Source organism: Eriocheir sinensis, chromosome 52 (assembly GCF_024679095.1).
Source record: "Eriocheir sinensis breed Jianghai 21 chromosome 52, ASM2467909v1, whole genome shotgun sequence".
NCBI lineage: Eukaryota > Metazoa > Arthropoda > Malacostraca > Decapoda > Varunidae > Eriocheir > Eriocheir sinensis.
Genome location: NC_066560.1, coordinates 2930731 through 2958049, shown reverse-complemented (window position 1 = coordinate 2958049; position 27319 = coordinate 2930731). Strand labels below are relative to the sequence as shown.

Below are 27319 nucleotides of genomic sequence, written 5' to 3'. Positions count from 1 at the left end.
TGCCCGGTGAGCTCACTGCATCATACAATCCTCGACCACTGTACCGAAGCTTCTTCAGGGGATTCAAACACTATGAGGCAAACCTTTCTTTTCAAATACTAATTTCTCGATCCTACTAACCCCCTCCCCTCAGGCTGACAGGCTTATGTGGGCCGTGCTTCCAGGCGTCACCTTTAAACCTCGTGAGTGGTGGTGGTGGTGGTGGCCTGGTTTGGGGACGAATGATTCCCCCGCGACGAGTGTTGTGGCCACGGAGCCTTGATTCAGTGTGCAATACAACATTTTAATCAACAATGCTGATTAAAAGTTCCTATCTAAGCTTTTCTCTAAAACTGCTACAAGAAACTTCGGTTAAGATTCGTTTTAGGTCCGTGCCAGTATCTCATTACCTACCTTATGAAACATCAGTATCTCTTCATATATCTTTTCTACAAACCTTCAACAGTCATGAAAACGCTTTGAAAATCCAATTCAAGGACTTTTTTGTTACTCTTGAAAATAGGGGATAATGTTTACGAAAGCGTCGCCCCCTCTGCTGGCCGCGGCGATGCTGCAGGGGGTGTTGCGAGAAATACCTCCTCGCTGAAATAAGTCACATATACATGAGGGGGGGTACCAGGGGGGGGCGTAGCCCCCCCTGGTTAGAAGGTGGGGTCGCCCCCCCGTTAGTAGGTCGTAAAGTTCGGTTGGAGTAGTTTAAATATGCTCCCCGACCCTAACCCCTCTGCAAGCTATTTTACAGCTGCGGCGGCTGCAGCGTCGCCGCGGCCAGCAGAGGAGGCGACGCGCTTTCGTAAACATTATCCCCTATTTTCAAGAGTAAAAAAAAAGTCCTTGAATTGGATTTTCAAAGCGTTTCCATGACTGTTGAAGGTTTGTAGAAAAAATACATGAAGAGATAGTGATGTTTCATAAAGTGGATTATGAGATACTGGCACGGACCTAATACGAATCTTTACCGAAACTTCTAAATATTTAAAAATCTAAAACATATATTATTGTGATTAAAATAAATATAAATAGAGTATTGTAGCAAGAATAATTAATCTATATAATTTTTTAATCGTTTTTTTGGGGGGATGGACGAATTAAATGATTGTATGGACAAATTTAAGGACAATAAAAAATAATATATATAGATACAGTTTTTATATTAACATTGTCTTTATAATTATATCACAATAAATGCTGAGTGAATGCAACGCAATGGTTATAAAAATGTAACAATAATTTGCACAGCCACAGGTGGTGCATAAATTCTCTCTCTCTCTCTCTCTCTCTCTCTCTCTCTCTCTCTCTCTCTCTCTCTCTCTCTCTCTCATACAAAGACACATTCGCCACAGAGGACGTAGTAATGGTTGCAGTGGTAGTGATGGGGGTAGCACAGCAATAGAAGAGTTGGCAGTAGTAGCGGTTATAGATTACCAAGTGTTAGTAGTCTAGTGAAACCAGGTTGGTGAGTCCGTTTTGGCGTTGGCTCCCTCGGGTCCTTTCCTCCCCCTCCTCTGCCACACAGTCCCAACACCTATTTTTTCCTCTCTTATGGTACCTGTAGCTAGCACACCGTTGCCAGATTATCGTACTCAGAGCCCCTTATTTACCGGTTTCTGAGCCATAACTATTGCCAAAAAACACCAATAATTAACCATTTTAAAGATAACTATATATGAAGGCAGTTATTGGGGTCGAGGAGGCAGTTTTTGGTCGGAAATCGGCAAACGTAGGAGGCTGAGTACGACAATCTGGTAACGCTGAGCTAGCATATGAGAGGAAGAGATAGGTGTGGGGACGGAGTGGCAGAGCAGAGGGGAAGAAAGGACCCGCGGGAGCCAACGTAGTAGTAGCAGTAGTAGTAGTAGTAGTAGCAGTAGTAGTAGTAGTAGTAGTAGTAGTAGTAGTAGTAAGCACAACTAACACCGTAGGGCGACGTCATAACGGCCTAATCATCACCAACACACGGTAGAGACCACTCGGCGACACACTCAGGTTTCCTCTATGAGCTGGTACGGCGGTTCCCTCCTGTAGCGGTTGTAGAGCAGCACGCCGAGGACCATGAGAGCCGCGACGAGCAGCACGACCACCCACACCCCGATGGAGATCGCGGAGGACGACATGAAGTAAATGAGCATCTTCACCTGGGAGGCCATCTCGGGAGTCATCTCGGCGCGTACCTCAAACCACAGCATCGGCAGGAAGACATCGGGCACGTCTTTGAGGAGGCTGTGGAAGAAGAATAAGAATAAGAATAAGAAGAAAAGAAGCAGAAGCAGAAGAAAAGAAGAAAAAGAAGAAGCATAAGCAGAAGAAGAAGCAAAATAAGAAAAAAAGAAAAAAAAAAGAAGAAGAGGAGGAGGAGGAAGAAAAGGAAGAAGAGGATGAGAAAAAAAAAGTTGCGCGTGTTCAGGGTAGGAATTGATCTCGAAAACAAAACAAAACAAGATGCAGTATGACACGAATGAGCTGAATATTGATAATGTAAAAAAAGAAAACTTCGTAACTACAAGCCTTTTTGTTTCTATAATTACAACACTATGCGAAGCTACGCGGTATCTCATGGGGGGGGGGGGGGGGGCGAGGGGTAAAGGAAGAAGCAATAAGGAAGGAAAATTAAAGTCATGGGCCGGTTACGAAAAGGAAACAATGAAACGAAAGGAACAAGGAAGGAAAGGAAAGTTACATGAAGGAACAAGGAAGGAAAGGAAAGGGAGAGTTACATGAAGGAACAAGGAAGGAAAGGAAAGGGAAAGTTACATGAAGGAACAAGGTAGGAAAGGAAAGGGAAAGTTACATGAAGGAACAAGGAAGGCAAGGAAAGGGAAAGTTACATGAAGGAACAAGGAAGGAAAGGAAAGGGAGAGTTACATGAAGGAACAAGGAAGGAAAGGAAAGGGAAAGTTACATGAAGGAACAAGGAAGGAAAGGAAAGGGAGAGTTACATGAAGGAACAAGGAAGGAAAGGAAAGGGAAAGTTACATGAAGGAGCAAGGAAGGAAAGGAAAGGGAAAGTTACATGAAGGAACAAGGAAGGAAAGGAAAGGGAGAGTTACATGAAGGAACAAGGAAGGAAAGGAAAGGGAAAGTTACATGAAGGAGCAAGGAAGGAAAGGAAAGGGAAAGTTACATGAAGGAACAAGGAAGGCAAGGAAAGGGAAAGTTACATGAAGGAACAAGGAAGGAAAAGAAAGGGAAAGTTACATGAAGGAACAAGGAAGGAAAGGAAAGGGAAAGTTACATGAAGGAACAAGGAAGGCAAGGAAAGGGAAAGTTACATGAAGGAACAAGGAAGGAAAAGAAAGGGAAAGTTACATGAAGGAACAAGGAAGGAAAGGAAAGGGAAAGTTACATGAAGGAACAAGGAAGGAAAGGAAAGGGAAAGTTACATGAAGGAACAAGGAAGGAAAAGAAAGGGAAAGTTACATGAAGGAACAAGGAAGGAAAAGAAAGGGAAAGTTACATGAAGGAACAAGGAAGGAAAAGAAAGGGAAAGTTACATGAAGGAACAAGGAGGGAAAATAACATGATAAGAAAGGAAAGGGAGAGGTACATGAAGGAAAAGAAAGGGAAAGGGACAAGAAGGAAAAGGAAAGTGAAAGGAATGAGGAAGGAAAAGGGAACGGGAAAGGTTCAAGGAATAGAAAGGAACAAGAAAGGAAAGGAAAAAGAAAGAGACAGTTGAATGAAGGACACGAGAGGACAAGGAAGGACACAAGAGGACAAGGGAGTGAAGGGAACAAGAGGGCAAGGAAGGGAGCAAGAGGACAAGGAAGGAAACAAGAGGGCAAGGAAGGGAAGAGAACAATGGGACAAGGGAGTGAAGGGAACAAGAGGGCAAGGAAGGGAAGAGAACAATGGGACAAGGGAGTGAAGGGAACAAGGGGACAAGGGAGTGAAGGGAACAAGAGGCCAAGGAAGGGAAGAGAACAATGGGACAAGGGAGTGAAGGGAACAAGAGGACAAGGGAGTGAAGGGAGCAAGAGGACAAGGAAGGGAGGGCCAGGGAGGAACTAACCTGATGCTTGGGTTTGGTCTGAGGTGAATGTTGATCTGCAGCTTGACGGACACGGCGGCGGGAACTCCGAGGCCCTGCACCAAAAGGGAAACCATGAAACACACACACACACACACACACACACACACACACACACACACACATACAATCCCCCCCCTCCCCCACACACTTCCCCTCCTCCTCCCCCCTCGCAATGATGCGTCTTTCTAGGAACAAGTTTTAAACCAACAAAATCCTTATCATCGCACACAGCAAATATTCCTCACACAATCCTTACCACCTTTTCTTGATCATTAACCTTCTCTGTTCCGCTCCTTACTGGTCTGCCCCGTATCCTTCACTCTCCCCTAATATTTCTGTCACTGTCCGTCTCTCTGTCCCACCCTCCTTTTACCTTCTTCCTGCCCTTCAATCCCACTCCTTTCCGCTCTCTTCTCCTCTTGCTTTTTTAATTAATACCTCCTGCCCTACTTCTGTCCTTTGATCTCTTCTTCCCTCTTCCTAACCCTCTCCTGCACTACTCCTCCGTGCGTCATACACATTCTCACTCTCCTCTTCCTGCTCCTACCGCCAACACAGCCTCTCATTATCCTCTAGTACGCCTCCTCCTTCCCTGTACTACAATTACGACATTCCTATTTTCACTCTCCTCTTTTCAGCTCACTGTTCACTCCCACACCTCCTCCTTCCCGATGCAACACAACCCTTCCGTTTCACTCGCTCCACTTTTTTGCATCTTCTTGTCCCTCCACCTCGCCTCCTCCCTCCCTTTCCCTCACCGGCACAAGGTCCATGTAGAAGGAGTGTTTCTTTTCGTCCGGGTGCAGGCCGTACACACCCGACAACAGGAACGGATCAGCGGCGTAGAAGTGTGGGAAGGAGACGAAGGCCGGGGCGCCCATCCTGCAGGACTCGGCGTTAAGGAGTCCTGCAAACACGGAGAAAAAGGATCATGAATGACACTTGAGGACTTTACGATCTGACTCATTAGTTTTAGTTTTCCCAAGGTGCAGGGAGGAATAGTGAACATGCTGGATAAAACACTGATAGATATGAAGTGAGCATCGTGGATAAGGGCCAGTTCACATCAGGAGCGATGCTTTGCTCCTCACGCTATGTCGCCTAGACACGCCCACGATGCTTGCTCTACAAGTGTTCACACCTCGCTCAGCTCAGCTACTGAGAGATGTTCCACCCACCAGCTGTCCTCCCTGTTCACGTCCCAGTAGTTATATCATATAAGCTCAGATGTTTCCGCACTTCCTCTACTAACTGCTCTATTGTTTCCAGGACTCCTGTGCTTGAAATTGAAATTGCAGTCTTCAAACGGTAGCTCACATGCTTGGATTAGTGCTCTACTGCGCATGCGTGAGATGGGCTATGTCCTTGTCAGGTCTCACTGAAAACAAGCGATTGAAAGCCACGTGGCGGGATAGCGCGCGTAGTGCAGCATCGCTCCCGGTGTGAACAAGCCTTAATGACATAAAACTGAGGGTAATTTAATGATTAAGAATCAGAATGGACTTGGGAAGGTCATATCATGTGCAGCAAGACAAGTGGCAACTCCAGTACTATAGCAGCCAGGGCTGATAGCTAATAAGACCGGGAGATTTAATTGATGGATCAGGATGGAATACACAAACTGAAAAAAATGGACAAGTGAATAACACTGGGAAATACCTTCATTTTGCAATGGACTAATAACGACTAATAATAATGATGTAAAGTGGGGTCGTCGGGAGGGAATGACGGAATGGGCAGAGCAAGAAATTCAAACTAATGCATTGCTACATTCCTTAAGGCAGACTTACCCATTGGGGCGCAGGTGCTGCCGACGCAATAACACTCGTTGCCGGGGATGGTGGAGCCGTTGGCGAAGGTGTGGTTGGTGCCCCAGAAGCGGTAGGAGTTCAGCCCGCCGTGATCCTGCGTCCCATTGTAGAACAGCTTGGCGCTCCTGAGGAAGGGGTCAAATCGACGATGTAAGTCTTTTTCAGTCACGCACTCACTCACGCGGATAACCACCCCTCCCCTTCCCCCTCTATCCTCATAATCGCAGATCAATCATGGCTTTCAGAGTATCTCTCCTCCCTGCCCGCATTTCACCCTACTCCTACCTTTAGTGTCTACGCTTGTGACTTCCTTCCCTCACCCTATGTATGCCTCGCCACCCTTTCGATCACCATCTCCAACATCCATCTTCATTTCCTCCTCTTTCTGTATATTTTCCTTCTTTCTTAACTCCCCTCCACTGCTACGACCCACGCTCCTCTTGCTCGACTTTTCCCAACACTCGTACATCAACCTCCTCCTGCCGCGGTACTCACATGCAGAGGTCGGAGCTGAAGAACACGAGGTCCTTCTGACTGAGCTGCGGCGGGAAGAGCTCTCCCGCGGAACCCGTCAGCTGGTTGCAGGGCGGAGTGTAGAAGGAGGTGGCGTTCCTTCCGTTCCAGTTGTCGATCTTCCCTGCAGCGCCGCCAGACGGTTCACGAGCATGGGGAAAATAAAGAATTGACGCCCCTTGAAGCCTACCTATGATCGTATTTTTAGAGACAATATAGTAAGAAAAGTCGATTAAGGAGAGAAAATTAAGTAGATAGAATAATAAGAGAAAAAGTGGGACCGGACGAAAAGAAAATTAGGTGAGGATAACAGAAAATAAGATCGGGTGGGTATAAAATGGCTCATGATGCATTTTACTGAATCCTTAAGACAAATTGAAGTAAGGATCGCGAGACAATAAATGAAGAAAAATGAGCCTGGATGAGGAGAAAACGGCCAGATATTTTCATCGATTGCAAAGTGACAACGATTGTACCACCATGTAGTGCCGCCATGGCGTGGGGGTAATTACAAGGATCGATATTTATGTTTTGTCTTTGATGTCTTCAGTTAATTTTTATTTTTATAGCCAAGGAGGCAGCTCAAGGGCAAAAAACAAAAACAGCAATAGGCGATAGGCGGTGGCTGAGTGGTAGCGTGCTGGGCCCACATTCACCACGTGATGGACGACGCGAGTTCGAATCCCCACACTACCTACCTCGGATTTTTCAGTCACCGCCGAGTGGCTTAAAACTACCCACATGCTGTCCTGAAGACCACCCATCAACCCGGACTCTAGAGGAAACCGTCCAAGTGAATCAAGAAGGAGTTCCGGGGGGCAGCATGAGCCAAGAGAAGATGGCGCCAATATAAACACTTGCCTGCGCCATGACGGGCTGGTGCCAAATACCATCCAGGCCTCCTTTTTTTACAAGCAAAGGAGACAGCTCAACCACAAGGAACAATAATAAAAATAAATCCTCTGGACGCTGCTCCCATAAAAGAAGGAGAGGTCAATTTCGGGGTGCGAGAGGTCTTGATGCTGCAAGAGCCCCACAACACAGACACAGCCCGCAGTACTCACCCAGGTTGTCGATCGTGTCCTGCCCCGTCATCATGTTGAACACGCCGTCGTAGGTGAGGGACAGGTTGCGCTGCGGACACACAACACACACATACACCATTACTTGACCGTTTCTTGCCTTGCCAGCACGGCGAGAAAGGTGTCTGAGCCAGGAGTCTCCTATAAGCTTTCTGTCTCTGTCTGTGTCTGTCTCTCTCTCTCTCTCTCTCTCTCTCTCTCTCTCTCTCTCTCTCTCTCTCTCTCTCTCTCACTCACTCAAAAAATAATAATGCTGAGCCGTTTCCTTATTATCATCAGTGCTCGAGAAAACAGTCGCCTACGAAGCCTGAGTGTCGTCCGAGCACACCCTGCTTTTATCAGTCAGTATTATCAGCCATTACTATGAAAAAATAAAGCCCACTGCAGGACAATAACCTTTCCCAACGCTCTCCCCCTCCCTCTGTCTGATGTTAAAGGGGCTATTACACTGGGCACATTTTCCGTGGATCTTCAGTCAAACCACGATTTCCGCTGGCGTGGTTCTCATTTGTTTCTTGTTATTGCTGCTGATGATGATGGTGAGTAATACCGTCGTCCTTTGGTGAAATCTACCGCAGCTTTGGAAGATCGTGGACGCGTCAGAAAACCACGGAAATAAGAGAACCACGCCATCGGAAATCGTGGTATGACTGGAAATCCACGGAAAATATGCCCAGTGTAATAGCCCTTTAAGTGTGCTCCATCCTCCTCTCGCAAATGCCCGAATTATATCTCTCCACCTGTGCTTCTTTTTGCCCCGACTTCTACAATTTCTGGGTTACCACTCCGTTACTTTGGTCGTCCATCTGTATATAATAATTTTTAGGCTATGTATGACCTGCAAAAGTCTGTTTTTTTCCTTTCCTCCGTCTACCCTCCTACGGGATCATTGTTCTCTTCCGACCTCTTATCTGTCCTTCATCCAAACACGCCCCTCGCCCCCTCCTACTCCCTCCACCTCCCCAAGCTCACCTCCACCCCTTCCTTCCACTCACCTTATAGAACCAAGCAAACTTCTCAAACTTAGTGATGCCGCCCCCGGTCCCTTCCAGTATCGGCAGCAGGAAGTGATAGGAGCCGTTCTCGGAAACCACGTTGTGTTGAATCCAGTCGAGCAGCGGGTCCTGTGCGGCGGGGGGGCACATCAACACATCAGACTTGAGATTATATAGGGTCGCATTATAAGACATTTCGGCGCCCAAGAACACATATTTGACAAGGCTTTCGTAGGAGTTGTGGGCATTTCCAGGAGTAGTTTTATGATCCTGGTGGTAGTTTGACCCTTCCTCTGAACCGTGAGCCTGAAGAAACACTCGTTAGAACCCGACTGCCCCCTTCTTTGACCTTTAGAAATAGCTGATGTGAGGAGCGAAACTGTCTTGTAATACCGGCCTATCTGTTTTGTTTCACTGCTTCATTAGACTTCATGAAACCCAAAACTGCGTGTACAGACAATTGTAGATCTATAAAAAATGCAGAAAATTATCCTGTAAGAAGAAGAGGAGGTAAAGAAGCAACTATTTCGTTCTTATATACTGACCAACAAGCAAGGAGTTAGATGTCCCTTTATTGAACGCAAACAGAGCAAGGAAGTTTGCCATTAGACTCACGCATGAATATACAGGTGTGAGATATTTATGAGAAAGGTGGTGGAGGAAGATATGAGGAGGATGAACATCACGGAAGAAATGGCTATGGACCGGCAACAGTGGGGTTCATATCCCGTCCAACCCCACCATAGGGAATAAATGGACGTTGAACAATGATGATGACATTTGAGGTAGATAAATTTGCAATAAGAACTAACGCCAAAGTGAAATAATATACGAAGGAAAGGAAAGTATTTAGAATAAGAAAGAGAGAGAGACGGAAGGACAAAGAAAAAACAAAAGAAAATGTGTGTAATAAGGCAGCGAGCACTTTTTTTTTTTGTCGTTGTCCTTGAGCTGCTCCCTGTGCTGTTAAAAAAGGGCAGAGGCACGGAAGGATCAAGAAAAGAAACTATCAGAAAATTTTAACCCATTGACTGCGGATTTCCTACAAGAAGACCTCGCCAAGCTACAGGAATGGATCAAAAAGTGGCTGCTACAATTCAATGAAGAAAAATGTAGTCTTGCACCTTGGGAGGGGATATCCAGTGTACCAATACCACATGGGAAACACTCCACTATCCACCACAGAGGCAGAGAAAGACCTGGGAGTATATGTTTTCAGGCTACCAGTGAAAGCCAAATTCGTTCCAATCGCATCGGACGGGTTAAATATAGAAGAGAGACGGAAAGACCAAGAAAAACAATAATTATAAATAGTCCCAAAGAAGGAAGAGAGATGAATGGACCAAGAAAAGAAACAATTAGAAAGTTTTAAAATAAGGAAGAGTCAGAAGGACCAAGAAGAGAAACAATTAAATTAAAAGTTTAAAATAAGGCAAAGAGACGGAAGAACTCCCCCAAAAACATTAGAGTCTTAAATAAGGAAGAGAGACGCGAGGATCAAGGAGTAAAACAAAACAGTTGAGGTCACGTGAAGGAAGACGACCAACTAGCGGCTCGCAGTGTCCACGGTGGGGTTCTCTCGCGCTCGCATCCAAGACCTAGAGAAAGAGAGGTTCTTTTTACATGTTGCTGAAGGGACCCACCTTCACGCCGTCGAACACCAGCTCCTGCGCGGTGGTGGAGACAAACAGCTTCTCGTTCACCATGTTGAGGGCTAACTGGAGGGCATACTGGTACACGGTATACTTCATGGCGTACGCCGCGGCCTGACGGAGCACCACACTAAGGTTAGTCACACTCGGGAATTTGCCATGGAAGAGATTATGTCTGTCATTTGATAAGTCCAACTTTTTTTTTTACTTCATGCTCAGAGAAAAAAAACTGAAAATGCAGAGAGGCTTCTGGCCGATCTATCTCTGGTGTGGAAGACGGTCACTGTTCTACCCTTAAACCTATCAACAGGGGTGTACCGCAGGACTAAAAAAAAAAAAAAAAAAAATAATAATAATAATAATAAATAAATAAATAAATAAATAAATAAAAATAAAATAAACAAAAATCTAAGTCCAATAAAACGACAAAAAACAACTTGAAATCCTCTATCCACTAATTCATCAACATCCACACAACAGGTAACGGGGTGGGGTGGGGGGGTGGGGAAGGGGCAGTTTAAACAAGCGCGCGCCACGAACCACAGGGATGGTGTTGAGGGTGAGGATGGGGTCGTCCTGGGAGCAGTTCCCCGATGCCTCCTGGTCCCACACCCACCACCGCTGCTGCAGGTAGGTCACGGTGCTGTTCGGGTGGAAGCTCACGTTGCGCTTCTCGTGGTACTCCCTGCACAGGCGAGAAGGAGGCAGGTGAATCAGGAGGCAGGTGAATCAGGAGGCAGGTGAAACGAAAGAAAACCAAGAGGCAGGAAAAATAAAATACAGAATCAGGAGGGAGGTGAAACTAAAGAGAGGATCAGGAGGCAGGTAGAAGTAAAGACAATCAAGAGGCAGGTAAAAGTAAAGACAATCAAGAGGCAGGTAAAATTAAAGACAATCAAGAGGAGAAGGAAGATAAGAAAAAGAAAAAAACAAATGGAAGAAGAGAAAGAAGACAAGAAAAAAACAAAAAAACAAGTGGAAGAGGAGGAGGAGGAGAAGGAAGATAAGAAAAAGATAAAAAAACAAGTGGAAGAGGAGGAGAAGGAAGATAAGAAAAATATAAAAAAAACAAGTGGAAGAGGAGGAGGAGGAGAAGGAAGATAAGAAAAAGATTAAAAAAAACAAGTGGAAGAGGAGGAGGAGGAGAAGGAAGATAAGAAAGACAGAAGAAGCGAATGGAAGAGGAGAAGGAAGATAAGAAAGACAGAAGAAGCGAATGGAAGAGGAGAAGGAAGATAAGAAAAAGATAAAAAACAAGTGGAAGAGGAAGAGGAGGAGAAAAAGATAAAGAAAAGCTGGTGGAACAGGAGGAAGAGTAGGAAGAGAAAAAGGGAAGAGGAGGAGGAGGAGGAGGGCGGGAGGGCGCAGATAATGTACATGACTAAGCCTTCTGTTTACAATATACTTAACTTGTTCATCATCGTTGTGTAGTTCCTGAGATGGTTACATACGTTAAGTACTTTGTTTCGTATATCACTTACGTCGGTATTACAAGACACTTTGGTTACTCACATCAGCTATTTCTAAAGGTCAAAGAGGGGGTCAGTCGGGTTCTAATGAGTGTTTCTTGAGGTTCACGGTACAGAGGAAGGGTCAAACTACCACCAGGGTCATAAAACTACTCCTGGAAATGCCCACAACTCCTAAGAAAGCCTTGTCAAATAGGTGTTCTTGGGCGACGAAGTGTCTTATAATATGACTCTTCTACATCCTTCCCGCTCTCCTCTTTCTCTTCCTACCTATCTGTCCTTCATGCTTCTGCTCCTCCTCCTCCTCCTCCTCCTCCTCCTCAAGATATTCCTGTCACTAGTCACCATCCTCCTCCGTGCTTCCCCACCTCTTAATAATTTCCTTCTCCTCCGCCTGCACATGTCCTCCCTCACCTCCTCCTCCTCCTCCTGTTCCACTTGCTTTTCCTTCTCGTTCTCTTCCTCCTCTTGATTCTCTTTTCACTTTTTACTTTTCCTCTTCCTCCTCCTGCTGCTCTTTTGTGCCACCACCATCACTGCCATGAACACCACCACCACTATCACCTCCTTCTCCTCCTCCTCCTCCTTTTTCCTTCACTTCTTCCTTCATATCCTCCTCCTCTTGATTTTCGTTTTTAAATTTTGTTCCTTCCTGCTCTCTTTTGAACTCCCACCACCACCACCACCTCCACTTCTTCCACTTGTTTTCCCGTTTGCTCTTCCTTCTTTTCCTCTTCTTTCTCTTGTCTTCCTTATTACTTTTTTACTCATTTCTTCCTACTGCTCTCTTTTCACCACCACTGCCGCCACTACGTCCTCCTCCTCCTCTCCCTTTTCCACCTTCTTCCCCTCCTCCTCCTCCTCCTTCTCCTTCTCTTCTTTCAGTTATTCCTTCATTTCCTGTTCATCCACTTAATTTTTTTTTTTTTTTTTTTTTTTTTTTTACGTCTACGCCTATAGCGCCGGTAGGCTTGCTTGAGGGGCCTGGATGGTGTTCGGTCCCAGCCCGTCATGGCGCAGGCATGTGTTTATAGTGGCGCCATCTTCTCTTAACTCGTTTCCTCTTTCTATCCTCTCTTTACCCTCGCCACCACCACTACCTCTCCTCCTCCTCCTCCTCCTCCTCCTCTTTCAGTTATTCCTTCATTTCCTGTTCATCCACTTAATTTTCTTAGCTGCCTCGTTTCCTCTTTCTATCCTCTCTTTACCCTCGCCACCACCCCTACCTCTCCTCCTCTTCCTCCTCCCCTCAGTCACTCACCTCCACACATACGGACCGACCTCCTCCAGGATCGGCTTGTACCCCTTCTGGACCTCGTCAGGGTTGGTCAGGTTGAAGACGTGAAGGCGCAGGGACAGAGGCACCGGGGTTTCCTTCCATATGTCGTACGCCGTCGAGCCCTCCTTGATTACTAGTTGCTGCGAAGTGGTGGTGGTGGTGGTAGTAGTGATGGTTATGGTAGTGGTGGTGATGATGGCGGTGGTAGTGCAAAAAGGAGAAGGAAAAGCTTATTAAGGTATTTGCATATTGAACATTTCTGCGAGTCAGCTCTCACCATGAAGAAGATGAGGAAGAAGAAGAAGAAGAAGAAGAAAAAGAAGAAAAGAAGAAAAAGAAGAAAAGAGGAAAAGAAAAAAAGAAAAGAAAAGGAAGAAGAAAAAGAAGAAAAGGAAGAAGAAAAGGAAGAAGAAAAAAAAAGAAAAGAACAAGAAAAAGAAGAAATTAAGAGAGAGAGAGAGAGAGAGAGAGAGAGAGAGAGAGAGAGAGAGAGAGAGAGAGAGAGAGAGAGAGAGAGAGAGAGAGAGAGAGAGAGAGAGAGAGATAACACCTACCTGTTTGTCTCGATCTCTCCTTTATCTGCTACATGTACATTTACGTCAAGGTCTCTTATGAATTATCTACATACATTATCTTCACGAACACACTATCTGCTTCATTACACACGAGGCATTGGTAACAGTCCCTCACTCACCCACACAACAGAGCCATTACATTGGACTACTGAGCAATTAACTTATTATTTATTCATAAACCTGCCTAGCTACCTGATTACCTGATTATTTAAGCGTTATACTTTTTATAGCCTGTAGCAAGGCGCGATTAAATACATACATGGGCCTGCCTCCCGTGGATTCTTGGCTACCACAGGCTCAAGGGCCAATGCGACTGAGATTGGCGCTGAGGCCATGCGCAGCTATAGCGTATGTCCCCCAACTTTAGCTTTAGCTTGACGTATACAGTTGCCTGCACATATGCGTACCTGATTATTTATAAGGTATATAACAGACAGATACAACGGCAACGGCCTGTAACAAAACGGCGTCATTCTGATAATCATGACTCCCGACTGTTTCTGTCCTTTCCCCTCTCATAACAACCTTGGAATAATCGCCAGGTTACGATAGTTGTGGGGTAGGACTGTCTTGGTGGGGTTAGGTTGCTATCCTCTGTGTTCCGTTATTCCCGCTATCAAGAATTACCCAACTCACGCTCCGGTCTCTAACCTGGTTCACGGCGTATCTCATCATCGCCTGGTAGCCTCCCGCCAGCATAGCCACCGCCAGCGTCGCCATCAGGGCTGCCACCACCACCAGGACCACTTGGCAGGCACTCAGGGGACACACGCTGCCGCGAGCCATGTCCGCCACGTTAGGATCGTCCCCGTCCTCGTGTGGTCCAGCTGGTCCAGCCTGCGAGGGACTCCCTGAATTGCCGCTCTGCTCCCTGTTGGTTCCTGGAGAGAGTGAGGGGAAGTGAGGGGGAGTTAGGGGGAGTTAAAGGCTAAAAACATCACGTGGGGGTGATTCAAGGGAGCGATTCTTTTGAAGATTTGAAGGACAAAAGGACAAAGGACAAAGGACAAAGGAAACGGCATCCGGGCAGGAAATATTGTAATGTTTAAAATTACAAATACACTCGAGTGTCATGTGCGTGGAAGGTCCGTCCCCTTAGAGGCAGAGCCAGCGGACAATGTCTAGGTCACCTCCCCGAGCATGCAGGTCTAACACCCCACCTGTACCAGGCAGTAGCTGAGGACGGCCAGATAATACGATGTCACCTCTCAGAGTACAGGCCACAACACAGATACACATTAAGGAATGCTAAGTAACATAGCAATTGTGTCAGGAGATCGCCTGCTCGTCTCCACTTCGCCCATGCAGGGGATGAGAGTGCTAAACGCTGCACCTTGGAGCACCCATAGTTGTGCTCACAGGCGTTTGCATTGTGGATATTCCTGAGAGACTACACCACGCCGTCTCATCGTCCTCCCTGTGGCCCGTAAGCTTGAAAACCATGAGGGAAATCGTCGTTTAAGGTGGGGGGATTTCCCAAAGTAATAAAATATATTCAACAATCAAGGTCTTCGCTTCCTCCTCCTATAGGGGAAGCTTCGCCAACCAAACTTCCTCTCCTCCCCACCGGGACCCCCATTTCAAACTAGCTCCAACTACCTAACTTAACATAAATGGTAATGTCGCTAATCTACGAGCGTGTGGACGGCTTCAGTGCAGGTTGTCCAAAGGCTCTGTGCAGCTGAGTAAGCAATAACCCTCATGGAAACTATAGCAAACTCTCATTTCGATTAAAACTGCTGACAAATATGAATTATAATCTTAGATATAGCTTTGTCCATAGGAATGTTCACAGGTGTTATCAGGTCCGTGCGTGGGCTGTGGAAAACTACCTCTGAACTGATACATAGCAAGCACCAGCCGGTCTGGAGACTGCCTTCTCGATCTTCTCCACTTTCTCCCCCCCCCTTTCTCCTCCTCCTCCTCCTCCTCCTCCTCCTCCTCCTCCTCCTCCTCAGCCTCCTCCTCCAGCGCTGTTTGTTTCTCTTGCTTGGCGTGTGTGTGTGTGTGTGTGTGTGTGTGTACCGTCAGACAGAGTTCGGCCTATGTGTGTGAGTCTATGCGGCGAGAGTGGTTGGCCTTCTGTTCGTGTAGACTGCGCAGAAGCGTTTTTTGTTTTTACAGCAAAGGAGACCGTTCAAGGGCGTAAACGAAAAACAAAAAAACAAAAAAACAAAAAAAAATATTAAAAGAAAAAAAGCCCGTTACTTACTGCTCCTGAACAGAGTACAGAGGAGTGGTAAAAAAGAGAGGTCAATTTTGGAAGGAGAGGTGTCCTGATACCCTCCTCTTGTAAGAGTTCAAGTCATAGGCAGGAGGAAATACAGATGAAGGAAGATTGTTCCAGAGTTTACCAGCGTGAGGGATGAAAGAGTGAAGATGCTGGTTAACTCTTGCATAAGGGGTTTGGACAGTATAGGGATGAGCATGAGTAGAAAGTCACGTGCAGCGGGGCCGCGGGAGGGGGGGATTCATGCAGTTCGCAAGTTCAGAAGAGCAGTCAGCGTGAAAATATCGATAGAAGATAGAAAGAGAAGCAACATGCCGGCGGAAATTAAGAGGTAGAAGACTATCACTAAGAGGAGGAGAGCTGATGAGACGAAGAGCCTTAAGACTCCACTCTGTCCAAGAGAGCTGTGTGAGTGGAGCCCCCCCACACGTGAGAAGCATACTCCATACGAGGGCGGAAAAGGCCCCTGTACATGGATAGCAACTGTGCGGGGGAGAAGAACTGGCGGAGACGATACAGAACGCCCAACCTCGAGGAAGCTGATTTAGTGAGAGAGAAGATGTGAAGTTTCCAGTTAAGATTTTGAGTTAAGGATAGACCGAGGACGTTTAATGTTGAAGATGGTGACAGCTAGACAGAAGAATAAGGGGATAGGTGTTTGGAAGATTGTGTCGAGTTCATAGGTGGGGAAATTGGGTTTTTGATGCATTGAAGGACACAAGGTTCCTTTTACCCCAATCGGAAATGATAGTAAGGTCTGAGGTTAAGCGTTCTGCAACCTCCAGCCTGGAGTCATGTAATTCCTGTTGCGAGGGTCTTCTATTGAAAGAAGTTGAATAATGCAAAGTTGAATAATGCAGAGTGGAGTCATCAGCGTATGAGTGGATAGGACAGTTTGTTATGGAAAGAAGTTAATTGATGAATAACAGGAAGAGAGTGGGTGAGAGGACAGAGCCCTGTGGAACACCACTGTTGATAGATTTAGGGGAAGAACAGTGACCGCCTACCACTGCAGAGATAGAACGGCCGGAAAGGAAATTAGAGATAAAGGAACAGAGAGAGGGATAGAATCCGAAAGAGGGCAGTTTAGAAAGCAAAGATCTGTGCCAGACGCTATCGAAGGCTTTCGATATGTCTAGCGCAACAGAGAAAGTTTCACCGAAACGGCTAAGAGAGGATGACCATGCAAGAGTCAGTTAAGAGAGCATTAAGATCGCCAGTAGAACGCCCCTTGCGGAACCAATACTGGCGATCAGATAGAATGTCAGGAGTGGAAAGGTGCTTTTGAATCTTAACTGATTCAAAAGCTTTAGATAGATAGGAAAGTAATGCTATAGGGCGGTAGTTTGAGGGATTGGAACGGTCACCCTTTTTAGGCACAGGCTGTATGAAGGCATACTTCCAGCAGGAAGGAAAGGTAGATGTTAATAGGCAGAGGCGAAAGAGTTTGACCAGGCAGGGTGTCAGCACGGAGGCACAGTTTTTAAGTACAATAGGAGACACTCCATCAGGTCCATAAGCCTTCTGAGAGTTGAGGCCAGAGAGGGCATAGAAAACAACACTCATAAGGATCTTAATAACAGGCATAAGGGAGTCAGAGGGGGGATGAGTAGGAGGAATATGCCCAGAATCATCCAGGGTGGAGTTTTTACAGAAACTATGAGAGAAGAGATCAGCCTTAGAGATAGATGAAACGGCGGTTCTGCCGTCAGGGTTATGGAGAGGAGGGAAAGATGAAGAAGTGAAATTGGAGGAGATATTTTTGGCTAGGTGCCAGAAGTCACAGGAAGAATTAGAAGCAGCAAGGTGTTGACATTTTCTATTTATGAAAGATGTTTTGGTAAGTCTAAGAATTGATTTGGCACGATTCCGGGCTGAAATATAAAGATCATGGTTAGCAGGAGTGCGAAGGCTCTGGAACCTTTTGTGAGCTGCCTCTCTATATTTGACAGCACGATAACAAGTGTGATTAAACCAAGGCTTTTTAGCATGAGGAGTAGAGCAGTAGTCATTCCACGGGAAATCAGAAAAGTACATCCTCAGGTCGTCCCACCGAGCTGAAGCAAAATGTCAGAAGCATCGCCTCTTCGGTGGGTACAGAGGGTGTACAGGAGCGATAGGACAGGATACAGAAATAAGGTTGTGATCGGAGGAGCCCAACGGAGAGAACAGTTTGACAGAGTAAGCAGAAGGGTTAGAGGTAAGGAAGAGGTCTAGTATGTTGGGCCGGTCTCCAAGACGGTCGGGAATACGTGTAGGGTGCTGAACCAACTGCTCTAGGACATTGAGGAGAGCAAAGTTATAGGCTTGTTCACCAGGCTGGTCAGTGAAAGAGGATGAAAGCCAAAGTTGGTGGTGAACATTGAAATCTCCTAGGATAAAGATTTCAGCGAAGGGAGAGTGGGTCAAGATGTGCTCCACTTTAGAGTTCAAGTAGCCAAAGAATTTTACATAGTTAGTAGAGTTAGGTGAGAGACAAACAGCACAGATGTATTTAGTAATAGAATGACAATGAAGTCTTAGTCAGAAGGTGGAAAATTCTGAAGAGTCAAGGTCGTGGGCACGAGAACACGTAGACGCAACATCCAGCTTTGGATTGAAAATTAGGATGGAGATAGTAGGACGGAACAAAGTAGAGATTGCTGTCAGTAGCCTCAAAGACCTGTGTTTCGGTGAAAAAGAGAAGGTGAGGTTTAGAGGAGGAGAGATGGTGTTCCACAGAATGAAAATTAGAACGAAGACCGCGAATGTTGCAGAAATTGATGAGAAAAAGGTTCGAGGAGTTATCAAGACACCTCTCAGGTCGGCAGCCATAAGGGTAGTCCTCCCTGGGGGAATTTGTGGTCCCCCCCCCCTCCAAGGCACTGTTGTTAAACGCCATTTCGAATTTTGTATTTTGGGAAAAGATGTGAGTGTTGTGTGAATGTAGTGTGGTGTGGATAGAGAGAGGATCTGTCTTTAAAGAGCATGCTGAACTACTCTCTGGTGAAGATGAGACAAAAGGGAAACGGTTAGTGAGGTAATGGGAAGGGTCTTTGGAGGGCTTCAGCACCCTCCTCACTTCCCATATATACCTCACCGGGAGTGGCTTGAGTCCGTTCGGTAGGTGTCTTCCTACCTATTCCAGCTATATATATATATATATATATATATATATATATATATATATATATATATATATATATATATATATATATATATATATATATATATATATATATATATATGAGTGAATGGTGTTTTGATGGGTGTTGGTGTGTGACGATATGGGTTGGAAATGGATTACTCTGAGTGGGGACGTATGTCACCTAACACACACACACACACACGTGCACGTAGTGCAGTAATTAGTACGTTCGGCTCATAACCGAAACACTCTGGGGTCGATTCCCGAGCAAACTGGAGACGGATGAAAAGTCTCCATCCTTACACCCGTGCCCTTGTCCACCTAGCAGGGAATGGGTGTCCGTCGGGGGTTGTGTCCCGCCTCTCGAGGTGGTGATCTGGCACCGACGGAGAATATCTCTAGGGTGAAAACAAGGTCTTCACCAGGGACTTACGAGCTTGACTCATTTTCCCGTAAGATACAAGTAGATTAACACACACACACACACACACACACACACACACACACTCGTCTTACTTATCGGTGGTTACAAGACGCGGCGAGTGGTGTTGAGTCACTGTGGCTGTGGTGGTGGTGGGTGACTTGCTGACAAGGAGTCTCTAGCGTCTCTAGGATCCCTGCTTACGTCCATCCGGTGACACACACACACACACACACACAGTCATGCAGGGAGGGGCGGGATGTCATGTACGTACACCGCCAGCCATAACTGCATGTTCACGCTTACTACGTCTGTTCTTAAGATTTCATTTAAATGTCATTTAAATATCATTTCAGTTAAATGACATCTAAATGTCAAAGAACAAAACTGCTATCAGAGGTGTCTTAATACCTACTAAATATACTCTTTTTTTATTTGCACCAAGGGAGACAGCTCAAGGGCACTAAAACAAAGAAACAACAAAAAAAGGCCACCAAACGCTGCTCCAACAAAAGAAAAGCAGAATAAAAGTCAAAAGAGAGGTCAATTTCGGGAGAAGAGGTGTCTTGACTCCTCCATTGAGGTCAAGTCGTGGGCAGGAGGAAATACAGACAAAGGAAGGCTGTTCCAGAGTTTACTAGCGGAAGGGATAAAAGAGTAAAGATGTTGGTTAACTCTTGCATGAGGGATTTGTACAGTATAGGGATGAACAAGAGTAGAAAGTCGAGTGCAGCGGGCCCGCGGGAGAGTGGGAGGCATGCAGTCAGCAAATTCAGAAGAGCAGTCAGCATGAAAATATCGGTAGAAAATAGAATGAGATGCAACAGTGCGGCGATATTAAAGCGGTAGAAGACTGTCAGTAAGAGGAGGGGAAATACACTCCTGCATCGCGGAATGGGACCAAGTCATGGCGGAAGCACCTTTGTAAAGGGCTACGAGTCGTGTGTGTGTGTGTGTGTGTGTGTGTGTGTGTGTGTGTGTGTGTGTGCGCAGTGGCGTACCGAGAGGGGGGGCCATGGGGCCATGGCCCCCCCCTTTTGCAAAGAAAAATAATAATAAATGTTACAGGAAAATAATAGGAAAATGTATATTAGTATTACGATTACGAATGTGTGTGTGTGTGTGTGTGTGTGTGTGTGTGGAGTTGAGAGTTCAGTGGCATCGACTGACTGAGTTATTTCCCCTTTGGTTTTGTTTTGAGTTAATGGTATGATATAAGGTGTGCTCTGAGTGAAAAAAAAGTAAGATGTTAAATGATGGGTTCATAAAATTGTGTGTAGAGTGCGATGTCAAGCTGTCAACTGAAAACGGCGGAGGGGTGTTTGACTGTTTGTAGCGGGAGCGGGGAGACAGGAAGAAGAGGAATACGAGATTGGGATGGCTCTGGCAGAGAGAGCACAAAAGTCTAAGTGTGTCTTCTCTCCTTCTTGCCTCTCCTATTTACTTGATTTTAGGTGTAAGGTGCAGTCAAAGTTATTGGAGGACTATATAATTATACTGAAGAGGCACCAAGTGAACTTGTCTGGTGACAGTGGTGAGTATGTAATGTGCTTCTGTATTATGACGGGGAGAGTGGCAGGCGACGCGAGACGCGTATGGGACCTGTAAGGTCGACCTTTGCCGCTATATTACCACCTTTAATGACCGTTTTGTGCTTGACAGTGGATAGTGAAGAGTGGCTGAGTGACTATTGTATATTCAGCGCCTGAACAATGGAGCTGCTGAGTTGAATAAGAGCAGGTGATCTATTTTAAGAAACATTCATTGACGACGTAGGCTCACGTGGCCGTAGCCTATTCATGTTATCCGTATATTTTTCTGACCACAAATTCCAAATTTCTGAAAATTATGATTGATAGACTTCATTTTCTGTTTATGGAGTACTTTTTTTCTATAGCGTGTGTCATTTCTTGAATTCACGCAGGCTTGGGATTTGTGCCTTTCCATTCTTTACATATTTCCTCCTTGGTCACAAAACGCTTCACGTACGTACTCTATCTGGTGTACGAAAGTCACCACTGACTCGGCTGATGCCCCGGATAATTATGTTAATCAGGTAGGTAAATAATGAAATAATGATTAAGAATAATTAGACTACTGCAAAACACGTTAGGTGAAGAAGCAGCAGCCAAGCCTAATCTAAAGCAATGAGTGACCCAGGTTTTCTCATGAGTTTGGAAGTGCTCACCTCAGTTCTAAGTGTCACTAAACCCTTGCCAGAAAACTGCAGGGGTCACAACAAGAACTGATGGGTGCTCTTGGAAGTGTAGCTACACAGAGCTGCATATATGCATTTCAGTCCTATCGTGATGGAAATAAGTTCAACCAACATTTTGCCCAAGCTAAGGAAAGGTACGGAGATATCATCCAGAAGCCTTGAACAATCAGTGGTCATCAGAAACATAATTAAGGCTAACCCTCCAACACCAACTCCATAGGAGTACTATTGAAGAGCTATTTTTCTCCCATTTTCGGACACTGCTATAGCACAACTCAGGGAAAGGTTTGCATCTAAACACATTAGGAGTTTTTTGTTGGGAAATCTTGTTCCCTCTCTTTCAGTTGATACTGATTTTAGTGAGCTGAAGGAGGCAGTTGAATTTTATGGAAAATTTCTTGATGGAGATGCAGATCTCGTTGAAGATGAATATCTACGGGGGCAGAGTTATTGGAAGCGTCGTGAATCTCATGAGAGGTCAAAGCAAGTTGTTGAGACATTGGCACGTCCCCCAAAAATTGGGCGCATATCCAAATTTTTCTGCCTTATTGCAATTTTTTCAACCCTACCTGTTAGCACTTCCACCAATGAGCGATCCTTTAGTGCCCTTAAATTGCTTAAAACATACCTTAGGAACGCATTGAGTGAAAGTCTTTTAGATGGACTGACCTTACTTTGTCTACTGTGACACAAATCTTGATCATGAAGTTCTTGATGAATTTGCACGTAAGAACAAACGCCTAAATTTGAGGTAAACCAGTTTCAATGTATTGTTGTTAACAGTAACTAATCTAATTCATCTAGTTAATTTTTATTTTATATTCATAAAATACATGACCCAGTTTCCAAGTATCTTGTAAAAATATGTATTACAACAGCAGCTTGTATAAACGATGATTATACATGTTATATGAATATAAAAAAAAATTCCTTGCCAGTATATTACTTTTTTATCAGAACATGTAGTTTTAAAGTAAGCAGTGTTGTCTCGAGGGTAAATTTTTGCAGTCCAAATTACAGAAATGAAGAAAATTTTAAAAGTAATGTTCGCGCAAGTAACATAAAATTAGTACTTTTAAGATTATTTAAATTTCCCAGATTTATATTGTACTTATATGCTACCAACAAACTTCTAAAATGTACAATGTATGTATATGGATGTATCAATGCATGTATCTATAAAAAAATAATAGATTTACCCAAGCGATCTAACCCGAATCCTTAAGCTGTATGGGATCCCTGCGCTTGCAATTATACTGGACGCAGAAAAATTATATATATATATATATATATATATATATATATATATATATATATATATTATATATATATTATATATATATATATATATATATATATATATATATATATATATATATATATATATATATATATATATATATATATATATATTATATATATATATTCTGTGTGTGTGTGTGTGTGTGTGTGTGTGTGTGTGTGTGTGTGTGACTGTATGTGTATGTGTGTGTGTGTATATACCAGCTGATCACTTCCGGCCACCAGTGCTGCATTACTAAGGTTACCTCTCTCTCTCTCTCTCTCTCTCTCTCTCTCTCTCTCTCAAGATACTTCAACATGTACTAATTCCATTCCATCTCTTCACTTTCGTGGCGAAGTGGTTAGCGTGCCTAGCTACGAATCCGTGGGCCCGGGTTCAAATCCTGTCCTGGGCAATCGGCGTGCAGCTCACCCAGCTACTATCCATATCAGACCCTATGACATACCGTTTTTCGCAAATATCTTTCAAACGATCGAAGACTCGGATCAGCATGGGACTTGGCACAGATTGTTTCACACACTCCGCTAATTTTTGACGCTATTGTGCAATGCCAGATGGGTTAATTATGGCGTTTACTCATGACTGTGATGGCAAAACCTGCGTGAGCCATTTACACATTCGAACAAGTGAGGCGTGACGTATTTGTTACGTGTGTCCACCACCTAACCCCACCCCTGGCTTCCCCTACTCCCATCCCTCCTCCTTCTCCCACGCCCTCTTTCTCTCCCATACCTCCCCTCTTCCCCCCCCCCTCTCTCTCTCTCTCTCCCACAAACACTTGTGCTGTACACGAGATATGAATCTATGCACACGTATGACTTGAATTAATGGCAGATAAATATAAATTATATCCCGTCTGCATCAGCATCAACAGTGATGACGAGGATCACCTGTTTGTCGATGGTGATGAATGTTGAAGTAACAGCCTATGTGGTCAGTTATTTACATTATTAATCCACCCATCATTTTTTTTTTTTTTTTTTTACGTCGCGGCCTATAGCGCCGGTAGGCTTCTTCCAGGTGGGGCCTGATGGTCAGCCTAAGGCTTCCCCGGTGGGTCCTGATGGTCGGCCCAGCCCGTTCTGGCGCAGGCGAGTGTTTTTATTGTGGCGCCATCTTGCATTGGCTCATGCTGCCCTCCCGGAGCTCATCTTTAATCCTAGAATCTAGAGTCCGGGTTGATAGGTGGTCTTCTGGACAGCATGTGGGTAGTTTTCAGCCACTCGGCGGCGGCTGAAAAATCCCAGCTTGGTGGCACCGGGCGGGGATTGAACTCGCGTCCTCCTGAACGCGGTGCTGTTACTCTGTCGATTCAGCCACCGCCTCCCCGATATACTCACTATCTATTTTTGTTTGCTATGCCTTTTTAACATATCTACATGAACACATCGTATGGCAGTCTTTTCCAAACATCAGAATAAATTATTCATATATTTCTCCAATTTCGTTTCACGTTTTTACTCTGCAATGAATTCCCGCTTCAATTCCAACGTCATTCCTTTTCGTCTCTTACGCGATTTCCTATAAATGATCAAGCGCCAGCTACATGCTTCATCCCATCATACGCTCAACGTAACCTGTGGGAAGGAGGGTCATATACTCGTATAACTTTCAATGGGTATATAATTGGCAAACAAACCTCATACAGCACTTAAGCAACATTCAGTTACGCTGGAACAGGAATCAGGGTCGTGTGCAAAAAACACCCAACCATACTAAGCATATACTTTCGAGTTATCCGCCATTGTAGACAAGTCATATGTGTGCAACGCTTCACATCGCATGTACACCGAGAGAGAGAGAGAGAGAGAGAGAGAGAGGGGGGGGGGGGGAGGAATGGGGGAGAAAGAGGGCGGGGGGAGAGAATGCGGGGGAGAAGGAGGAGGGAGGGTAAGGGAGGGTGGGAGTAGGGAAAGCCAGAGGTGGAGGTAGGTGGTGGATATACGTCACAAATACGTCACGCCTCACTTGTTCGAATGTGTAAATGGCTCACGCAGGTTTTGCCATCACAGTCATGAGTAAACGCCATAATTAACCGCATCTGGCATTGCACAATAGCGTCAAAAATTAGCGGAGTGTGTGAAACAATCTGTGCCAAAGTCCCATGCTGATCCGAGTCTTCGTTTGAAAGATATTTGCGAAAAACGGTATGTCATAGGGTCTGATATGGAGAGTCGATAAATGGGTACCTGAGGATGCCTGGGGTAGCCTAGGGAAGGTCAACTGTGGTAACCCAGATGTCACACTGGGCCTGTGTCCAGGAGTTATGGGCTCTTACCCACCACTGGCTCAAGGGCCAATGCGACGGAGATGAGCACCGAGGTAACGCGCAGCTATAGCGTATGCCCCTAACTTTACCTTTTGCACTTTTCTTCCTTTTCCCCTTCAATATCGATCGATATACAACAAAAGGGACAGCAATTAATTAACATACGTACATACGGAATATTGTTTTAAAGGATAATGGCTACATCCAACATTACGCTTTTTCTCTCTCGGTAATAGCTACTGCGCAAGTGGACCATGCAAAGAAAAGAAAAAAAAGATTTGGAGCTGAAATGTAGAGTTCAACGAAGGCGAAAAATTACTTCAAAAACTGCCATTGTTTTTATATAGTTGATAAGAGCGGTCCTGAGCGGAGTTTTCTCTTGTAAAGGAAAGCTTGGAATACGGCCAAGAATGAACAAAGAAGAGAGAGACGCCTGGTGTTATGAGATAATATGAAGTGCATCTCTCTCTCTCTCTCTCATATGTCATCAAAGAACAATGCTTGGCTCGTTGCTTCTCATATCCTGTTTATATTTCCCCACTTGTTGCAGTTGGCCCTCACAACACACGGCAGCGAGGGGGGACTCAAGGGGATCACTGTGGGTTCAATATCACAAGTGTACGATCAGATTCCTCGTCTTTGAGTCTCGTTTTCTTCCAAGCGTTATTTACACACCACAGGGTCGTGACTTTATTGTTCGGCCACCCCCTCTTCTGGGAATCTTCTGCCCACAACGTCAACTTAAGGGGAAAAAAATATACGAGTGCTGCTGTGCATGATGACGTCAGCGTATAATGTCAATGTGGTGCAAGGAGTAGCCGGTTTGTTATGAGGTGACAAGTACGTTATCATTTAATGTTAGGCTGGTGTCCGTAGGGGATGACATAACACACTGCATGACACTGACACCCATATCCCATAACACGTCACAGCAAGGACAATTAAACGTCAAAATGTCAAGTCATGGCTTAGGAAAGGGGCCACGGGACAGACAAAACTACCACATAAACAAAGGAGCTAAAATTATATGAACACACTGAACCATTACATGAAGTGGATAAATCCTATAATGGTAGAGATTCCTTTCTTCACCCTATAGTGAGGGGAAAAAATAAAACATGTGATAAAATGTAAACAGTGGTGCATGACAACCGTCACCACTAGCCCACTAGGCACCTACCGTAGTCAGGGGGCGGAGACTTGGAGCCGCTGCCTACCAAGGATTCTGACTCCATGGCGAGGAGAGAGAAACACAAAACTGTGAAGAAACACTTGGCCTGTCACCAGTCAGAAGACGAGGCCGGGTGAGGCAGCGAGGGGCGTAGGAGTGAGGCAGGAAGTGCGGCAGCCGGGCAGGGCGGTCTGAGAGACAGCACGGAGCGGCAAGGCCTTGAACACACTCGATGCCGAGTCGCTGGTTTGTATCTTTGTGCGAGTGTGCGTGTATGTTCTGCACCTCCCTCCACCACACACACTTACACCACTCCCCGCGCTTTGTGCAGCTTCCTCTTTTTACACATAGACACCTCGCACGCCGCCTTCATTGTGCTGTCCTACCACAAGACACTTTTATCACTGGCTCGGTGATAGTCATCTGCTTGGCCCCGATAAAGCTCTCTCCGCGATGATAAGGTCGAGGCAAGTCCCGCGGGAATCGAGCAGAGCCGGAGCAATGGTAGTATTAATGGTCCTTATGTGCGTCCCGCAAACAGTTTAACGAAGCCTGCCAGTTGCTTGGTGTTGGTGGCACTGTTGAGTATGTTGCCACTTCGTCTTTTAAAGCGGCAACACTGGCGCTCCAGCAGATGGAGGCCGTCAAACGCATCGAATACAAAACGTTGAAGAACCAAATGAAGGAAATACCACCGCACAGTTTCGTAGGGTTATTAGTTAAGTATTTGATCGCATCTCGGTTCACTGAGTGCCTAGTCAGAAGTCAACCCCTTAATAAAACCCAGCAGGATATCAGACCTACAAACAGCTGAACTGTGCGTTGATACTCCGTGGTGAAGTGGTTGACACGTCTAATTACGAATCTGGCCTGGCCTGGCCTTAGTTCGAATCCCGGCCCGGGCAGTAGGAGTGCAGCGCATTCAGCTGTTCATCCTCCTTTCTGGCTGGTCGATAAATGGGTAGCCTACCTGGGGAAACCTGGGAAAGGTAACTGTCGTAGCCCGGATGTCGCACTGGCCCCGTGTCCCAGGGTGATGGGTTATTTCCCGCCACAGGCTGAAGGGCCAGTGTGCCGGAGATGAGCACAGACCATGCACAACGTTAGCGGATGCCCCCAACACTATTCTACTCTCTTATTACTTTCAAACATATTACATACGATTAGGAGTAAA

At 45.5% G+C, this 27319-nt stretch overlaps 1 protein-coding gene across 2 annotated transcripts; it reads right to left on the bottom strand.

The window, feature by feature from the left end:
• Nucleotides 1-1132: 1132 nt before the first annotated feature.
• On the bottom strand, nucleotides 1133-26703 carry LOC126982896 (protein croquemort-like). 2 transcript variants are annotated; one of them, XM_050835175.1, is made up of 12 exons: nucleotides 26155-26703; nucleotides 14058-14287; nucleotides 12814-12971; nucleotides 10624-10768; nucleotides 10075-10197; nucleotides 8432-8560; nucleotides 7419-7488; nucleotides 6337-6478; nucleotides 5821-5966; nucleotides 4789-4937; nucleotides 4010-4083; nucleotides 1133-2220 (listed from the first exon to the last, which is right to left on the bottom strand). In XM_050835175.1, exons 1-12 carry the CDS (start codon nucleotides 26207-26209, stop codon nucleotides 1983-1985), a joined length of 1659 nt encoding a protein of 552 aa, XP_050691132.1. In that variant the 5' UTR covers nucleotides 26210-26703; the 3' UTR covers nucleotides 1133-1982. The 2 variants fall into 2 exon arrangements, with proteins under 2 accessions (XP_050691132.1, XP_050691133.1); XM_050835176.1 differs by lacking the exon at nucleotides 26155-26703 and adding an exon at nucleotides 19280-19407.
• Nucleotides 26704-27319: the final 616 nt, after the last annotated feature.